General features: G+C 40.1%; 1 protein-coding gene across 1 annotated transcript; it reads left to right on the forward strand.

Moving 5' to 3' along the window:
• The first annotated feature begins 7,867 nt into the window (after window positions 1-7,867).
• LOC138879415 (uncharacterized) lies at window positions 7,868-8,359 on the forward strand. Its single transcript, XM_070159025.1, has one exon. The coding sequence runs from the start codon at window positions 7,868-7,870 to the stop codon at window positions 8,357-8,359; it is 492 nt and encodes a 163-aa protein (XP_070015126.1).

Below are 8,359 nucleotides of genomic sequence, written 5' to 3' on the forward strand. Positions count from 1 at the left end.
TTGGTGATCCTACCCGAGTGGTGCCCATGGATAATGTACAGATTACGGAGGACTTGTCATACGAGGAAATTCTAGTTACCGTCCTAGACCGACAAATCTGTAAGCTACGAAATAAAGAGGTAGCCTCTGTGAAGGTTTTATGGAGAAAAAAGAATGTGGAAGAAATGACGTGGGAAGCAGAGGAAGAAATGAAGTCTAAATACCCCTACCTATTTCAAACTGAAGATATGGCTCGAGGTGGGATACCTCAGCACAGCTCTATTCAGGCCAGTAGGTAATCATGTAGCTCTTATTTTTGACTTTCAGTATTTATAATGGATAGCTGTGTGAGGCCAAGTGTTGCTATATATACACATTCGCCATGTGTGGCATGTATAGTATGTTATTTGGCTGCGTGCAGGTTGGTTTTAGTCTAGTGTACGGAGGAGATTCTGGCAAAATTTTTCCAAAGTCTCTAAGAGTAAACATTCGAGGACGAATGTTTCTAAGGGGGGAAGGATGTTACATCTCGCGTTTTCGTACATTAAAGTTTCGTCTTCAGTTAATTAACATAGACTCGGGGATAAGATTATCTTGAGATTATAAGCATTTATGCTATTTTAACAAGCGATAAGTAAGTGCCATGAAAGATAAAGGGTAAATGAATCAAAGAAAATGGGTTTTGTTGAAGGTTGTCGATTTAGAATGAAATACGGTCCGAGCTACAATACCCGGTATTTATGGACTAGTGCCACACAAGGTACCCCATGACCACGATAGTAGGATACATAAAGTGTATTAAAAGTGAGTAGCATTTTAAGTAATTTGAGATAATTCTTAATTACGTGGGTAATCAGTTAATTATTAGGTAACGGGATATTACCTAATTAACTAAGGAATTATGTGATAAAGATTAACCCCCCTCCCCAATCCAACATGACAGCACCCCCATAATATTTAAGTGACTCTTAAGTCTTGCATAGATGGCATATTTTGAGGAATTAGGGTGGCTTAGTCATCCACTAAGTTGCCCACACCCACTAAAGAATTTCTTATAATTAGTAAATTATTACATGCCATCAAGTTTACTTCATGTTTCTGCAAGGTGAATTCATGTGTGCTTTACAAATCCAATTGAATCTCTTATGTAAAGAGAGTGGGTTCAGGAAGCAAATCAATTCCAAACCAAATAGAGATAATGTTGGTTGTTGATTCTGTAAAACGTGAATTGCATATTCTAAGAGAATCGGTTTAGGTATGTCAAGGCTAAGCCCTTCCTTCATTTTGGCATGATATCATAACTGCATGAGTTTGATAATGAGGCATAAAGAGAAGTTTGTATTCCTGAATTTATGTACATTATCCTAGTCTCATAAATTATAGTATTCTCTCTTTTCAGGACTTTATATTCAATCGAGTATTGTCTTCTTCCAGTCAAGAGAGAAGAGGGTATATATATATAGTATTACAGTATTTTCACTATCATCGAGCTATAATCGATGGGTAGGCCCCTATTGAGCAACCTCATATCAGATGGTAAGTTATATACTGAGCCTACTGTGGCCGAGCACCTATGAGCGAGCCCAGCATGGCCGAGATACAGAGCCTAGTATGGCCGAGCGACTATGAGCGAGCCTACTACGGTGGAGTAGTTACACATTCCAAGCCTTATAGGGCCGGACATTTATTTTACTTATTATATTGAGAGAGTTGAGTCAGTATCAGTGGGTAAGTATATCTCCAGATCATCTTTGACTCCCAGTTACTTTGAGTTATTATATTATCAGTTCAGTTTCAGCTTTCAGTTATTTTATTGCCTTACATAATTGATACATTATTTCGTACTAACGTCCCTTTTCTGAGGACGATGCATTTCATGCGTGTAGGTATAGACAGACAGACGGGTAGACCTCCTCAGTATATGTTGCCCAAGTTCAGCTTTATCGATAAGCTCCACGTCCTTCGGAGGTGCCGGGTCTAGAGTTTTGTGTACATCTTGTGTGTGTGTGTGTATACACACACACACACACACACACATATATATATATATATATATATATCAGTATATGTTGCCCAAGTTCAGCTTTATCGATAAGCTCCACGTCCTTCGGAGGTGCCGGGTCTAGAGTTTTGTGTACATCTTGTGTGTGTGTGTGTATATACATATATATATATATATATATATATATATATATATATATATATATATATATATATATATGTATATATGTTATGGGTAGGTTGGGGCCCTATTCTGATCATAGTACATCCATCAGTAGAGGCGTAGACATATCCAGTCAGTTAGTACAGTACGTTGGGCTTGTAGGCTTTGTATGTATATTTTGTTGGCTTGTCAGCTATAGTAGTTATGACGGCCTTGTCGGCCCAACTTTATATTGATGTTTAATCAATGTTAGTTTCCATTTTATATTTTGCATCGCAAATTGTCTTGAAATGTGACCCCATGGTCAAAATATAACATTATATGTTCAGGGTCCCTTAGTCGCAAGTTGGTACGCAAGGATAGGTGAGGCACCGGGTGCCGATCTCGTCCCCTAGGTTCGGAGCATGACACGATAGGTCATCTAGAGTTTTAAAACCTAATTCTGTATTTCGAAGCCTCAAATGTCTTATTTTAGCCTTCCTCGATTTGCATGCATAGTCTGGGTGTTTTTTTTAAAAGCTTTGATGTTAAAAACTAATAAAATATGAAATTTTTGCCTTAAAATCCATTTGAGTTAACTTCAGTCAATGTTTTGAGCAAACAGACCCAGTTCCATATTCTGACGGTCTCGGTGGTCTGTATCGTGATTTGGGGCTTGGGCGTATGCTCAGAATCGAATTCGGAGGTCCCTAGCTCGAGTTATCGCTTTTTGTTGAAATTTGAAAGTTTAAAGGCTTAATGACTTTGAAAGTTTGACCAATGTTTGAATTTATTGATATCGGGTTCGTATTTTGATCCCAAAACCCGGTATAGGTCCATTACTACATTTATGACTTGCTTGTCGAATTTGGTGAGAAATGGAGTTGGTTTGACGTGATTCGGACGTTCGGATATTAAAATAGAAGTTCATGAGTTTTCTAAAAAATTTCATTTGTTTGGTGTCCAACTCGTAGTTCCAGGTGTTTATTTTAGCAATTTGATTGCAATCAAGTTCATATGATATATTTGAACTTTTGTGCATGTTTAGTTTGTAGCCTCGAGGGCTCAGGTGAGTTTCAGATAGGCTACGGAGTGAGTTTTAGACTTAGGAATGTACTGGTGCATTTCAGTTCTGGTGCAGGCCTCAAACCTCGCAATTGTGAGGTTAGGCTTCGCATTTGCAAGCTCTGTTAGGTTCACATCTGCGAGTAACTCCTCGCATTTGCGAAGAGTATCTGGGGCACCTCAAGTTCGCATTTATGAACAAGACTTCGCATTTGCGAAGAGGGGCTAGGAAGAGCTTCTTCGCATTTGCGATCATTTTGGTCGCATTAGCGGAGGGCCCACTGTACGCAATTGCGAATTATTCATCGCAATTGTGATGACAGCAGAAATGGGGAGACTTCACAATTGCGACTATTTCTTCGCATTTGCGAGGTTCACATTTGTGAACCCCAGGTCGCAAATGTGACATCTGCTATTGAGAAACTAGCTGAAAACAGGATTTTCTCTCATTCTGTAAATTTTCAAAACAAGAAAACCCTGGAGGCGATTTTCCCAAGAACCCTTCTTCCCCAGTCCATTGGTAAGTGATTCTAACCTATTTTCTTTCAATCTTTCATTACATCTCATGAGATTTCAACCTAAAATCTAGTGTGCTAATGGTGAAAAGTGCGAGTTTGGGTAGAATTAGGAATTTTTGTAAAATTGGGATTTAGACATCAAATTAAGGTCGGATACCAAAATAAATTACATAACCGGGCTTGGGGTGAATGGGTTATCACATTTTAGTCCGAATTTTGGGTTTGGATCAAGCAAACCCCAAGAGTTGACTTTTGTTGACTTTTTCAATAATGACCTAAATTAAATCTTGTGCAATCGTGGGTAGTTCCTAAGACTTGATATGAATCGTTTGGTTGGTAATTTGCTAGATTCTATTGGTTTGGAGGCTTGTTTGAGAGGCAAAGTTGTGGTTGAGTTTTGAGTTGATCCTTGGAGCGAGGTAAGTGTCGTGGTTAACCTTGACTTGAGGGATTAGGATTTGTTTGCCTATCTGCTACATGTTTAGATGTTGGAACAACGTATATGTGAGGTGACGAGTACTTATGCATTGTTTCTAGGTTAAAGCATACAGGTGGGACTTGTTTTTTGTAATATATTGCCTACTTTGATCATGTTATCTATGCTTAGATTAGTTACTTATTAAATTGATCGTTCTTACCGCGTTTATGGGCTTTTGTGATAGTTGAGATTGGCATTGTGGAACCATTGTTGACGTAAGGCTTGTTATTGTTTATTCTATCTCTCTATTGTTAATCGTTCACTGTTATATGGTAAGTGAGAATATTAATACACGAAGGGTGATGTCGTGCCGTATATGAGTGTTAATGCACGGAGGGTGATGTCGTGCCATATTTTGAGAGTTAATGCACCAAGGGTGATATCTATTATTTATGATGAAAGTGAGAGTAAAAGCATGAAGGGTGATGTCATGCCATTATTATTATTTCACTGTGAGGTTGAGAGTAAAAGCACGATGGGTGATGTCGTGCAGTTTTATTCATTGTGGTTATCTGTTTTACTAGATAAAGGCATATTGACTGTTTTGGTTATCTTTTCATACTGTATTTTATCATATTGTGTACCCCTTTTGCATGTCCCCTCCCAAAAGAACCTGCTTAGCCTTTATCTGTTGTTATCTTGTATGTATATTGTTATCTACACAGGTTATTAACGTGGGTGTCTTATCATAGCCTCGTCACTACTTCATCGAGATTAGGCTCCACACTTACGGAGTACATGGGGTCGGTGGTACTCATACTACACTCTACACTTCTTGTGCCGACCATGGTACTGACCCCAGCTGTTCGTGAGGCGTAGCAGCTTGGATTTGCTCATTGGAGACTCGAGGTAGATCTGCTGCTATCTGCAGACCTTGAAGTCCCCTTCTATTTCCCCTATATTACTATTCTTTTCGTTCAAGATAATTGTATGTATTTCAGATCCAGTTTGTAGAGATTATAGAAGCTCGTGAATTGTGACTCCAGATCTGGATTGTATTAGATATTATGGGCTTTTATGTTATTCCGCACTTAGTTTTAGCTTCTATAATTTGGCTTAGTTGATTTTATTATTGAAATTGATTAAAAATTGGTTTATAAATCCTCTAACGTTGGCTTGCCTAGCAAGTGAAATGTTAGGCGCTATTACGGTCCCGAAGGTGGGAATTCTGGGTCGTGACAGTATGTTATTATAGATGCAATAAAGTTGTATCAAATTTGTAAAAAAAGAGCCTTAATCAAATATTTAGGTCCATGGATTATTTTTTTTCTTATGTTCTTTATTGCTAATTTAACAAGACAAATACAATTCTTAATACTGGATATCGAAAACCTAAAAGTTCAAATCACCACAAATTGTCTGGTCTATTTCTCCGTGTGACAATGTAAAGAGCATGAGATGAGAAAAATATAAACAAATAATAAATATAAGAGAAGAAGAAGGGAGTAGTTAGAGGTCCATTTCCATTATCTGTTGTGAACATATTAGGTATGAGTAGCTATTTTTAATAATTTCTTTTTTAGTTTGACGTTTGCACCAAGCAGCCTAAAAACCCAAGTTAGCCTGTTGAATTGCCAAATTAACTACTACGACAAGACAAACTGATAATGCTCAAGTCATGACACTTTTTTTATTTAAAAAAAAAGGGGGAACATCACACATCAAATCACTCATCATAGATTCATTGACGAGCATTGTTAACAACTAAACAACAAGAATCGCATTTTTATTTTTATCTTCTTAAAAAAAATTATACATAATCTATATTCTGTATGAGTCCGAATTTGATTGACCATGGCCTATAGCAAGTATTATAAGTGGTTGGAAACCCACGAGTCGACACAAGGGTACGACCCAGAGGCGAAAGGAAAGACGCCGTCGCATTAGCATTAGGCCCGATAGGGCAGATATATCTTAATTTGTCGTCCTCGTAATAAAGGGAAACCTCTCAGTAGATAAGAGGGGTTTTAGCCTTGTAATAGATAGAGTTCGGAATATATAAGATTAATATCATCTCTCTCTCTCTCTACTTTTATTATCTCTCTATCATCTCTCTCTCTCTCCATTATTGCTATCTCTCTACTACAATCATCCTAGAGTTTATTATCTTTGACTACGATTTACCTCTTCATCTTTGATTGATTTGCTTAAAAAGAGTTAAAAATCTTTTGAGTCAAACAATTTGGTGCCGTCTGTGGGGATTTTGTTAGCCGAAATCGTAGTTTTCATCTAGGATATCGAAAGTAACGATTACTGTTTCTTCATACCCCATAAAAACCAACAATGACGGAGAAAGAAGCAAGGCTGAAGATGATAGCAGAGGTCTCAAACAACCTCTTAAGCTCCTTCAACGAAGCCGGTAGAGAAGGCACTGAGAATACAACACCAGGGGATACACCGGAGGAGGAGATCTCACACTCTCAACATGAGGACCTGACGGTCTTGCGCAAAAGAGGAGTTTCCACGTCTACGACGAGAGAAACACCACCAGCAATCAAAAAGCTGCTGGAGGAGTGGTTGATAAGTGCTCTGAGCAACATGCTCGAAAATCCCCAAGGAAATGTCGAAGACTTACCAACGACAGAAATCGCAGCTACCATCGGCGAGCCAGGCACCACGAGAACGAGCAACACCCACACTGTCATCGACGCAAACGACGATGCACTCATGGCAATCCTAAAGAAAATGGAAGAAATGGAAAACGAGAACAAAGAACTTCGTGACCAAATGAGAGAGCACCAGGAAAGGGTTGACAAAATACCTGGCGCCCCTAAACTACTACCAAAACGCTATGTGGGCCGATTCGTCGAACAGCCATACAACGAGGGAGCTACTCCTCACCCCATCCCTAAAACCTTCAAAATTCCGCCATACTTGAGAATATACGATGGTACCACAGATCCAGAGGATCATCTAATCCATTACGTCACAGCGGTAAAGGGCAATGACCTATCAAAAGAACAAGTGCCATCTGTGCTACTAAAAAAGTTCGGCGAGACTTTGACAGGAGGAGCATTAACATGGTACTCCCAGCTAACAACACGATCGATATCAGCATTTGAGGAGATGGTGGATAAATTCGCCACCAATCATGCAGGAGCAAAGAATGCTGAAGCTAGGGTCAACGACATCTTCACCATCAGGCAAACGGCGGGCAAGGGACTTCTAGACTTCCTGGCCCGATTCAACAGAGTAAGGATGGGACTGCCAAATGTGTCAGAAGGAATGGCGGTTGCAGCCTTCCACAATGGGTTAAACAGGAACGGATCAAAGGCAACCAAAAATTTGCTCAACAGACTCATGACGTACCCCCCCACCACCACCACCACCACATGGGAAGAGATTCACAACGCCTATTGCGCCGAGGTGAGGGCAGACGAAGACGATCTAAACGGCCCAACCTAACGACTGACGTCAGTTCAGACCGAGGCAAGGAAAGATCAACGTAATGATGGGCGAAGGGATCAACCCCCACATTTCAATCGAGAAAGGCATCAGCCTTATGTTAGAACAACTAACCCGCCTCCTCTAAGGCATGCATATGTCGTGCTACAACATACCGCTTCCCTTCGAAATGATAGAGGTATGCCTCCACTATTATCTGCTCAAAACTTTTGTGTCTCCCTTTCAGAGATAGTATACGCACTGGAGAAACTAGAGACGAAGGTACAATGGCCATAAAAAATGAGATCGGACCCAAGCGCGAGAAGATCAAACGTCCTCTCCGAGTTCTATCAAGAAAGAGGACACAAGACCGAAGATTGCATAGGTCTACGGCAAGGGGTGGTCAGGATGTTGAACCAGGGATACCTGAAACAACTGCTCAACGATAAAGGAAGGGATAACTTCGCCAGAGGACGTGACCCATCTCAAGGACCCCCAAAGCCACCATCACCGGCACGTACCATACAGATGATTATTGGCGGTGATGACGATTCGGTAATCAACCATGTGAAGATCACCACCACGCACAAACTCAAACTGACGGTTGCCCACGAACGGTATGACGACTTCGAAGACAGTATCATCTTCGAAAAGTCAGATGCCGACGGTTTGTCTTTCCCTCATTATGATGATTTGGTTATAACATTACACATCGCTGATACGGACGTGAAAAGAATCATGATAGACGACGGAAGCAGCGCGTGTACCACCCGAGAGTTCTCATGCAAATGA

This window comes from Nicotiana sylvestris, chromosome 10 (assembly GCF_000393655.2).
Source record: "Nicotiana sylvestris chromosome 10, ASM39365v2, whole genome shotgun sequence".
Classification (NCBI taxonomy): domain Eukaryota; kingdom Viridiplantae; phylum Streptophyta; class Magnoliopsida; order Solanales; family Solanaceae; genus Nicotiana; species Nicotiana sylvestris.

Bases quoted from the DNA above. Each gene is read 5' to 3' on its own strand.
- LOC138879415 (XM_070159025.1), top strand. From the start codon at position 7,868: ATGAGATCGGACCCAAGCGCGAGAAGATCAAACGTCCTCTCCGAGTTC.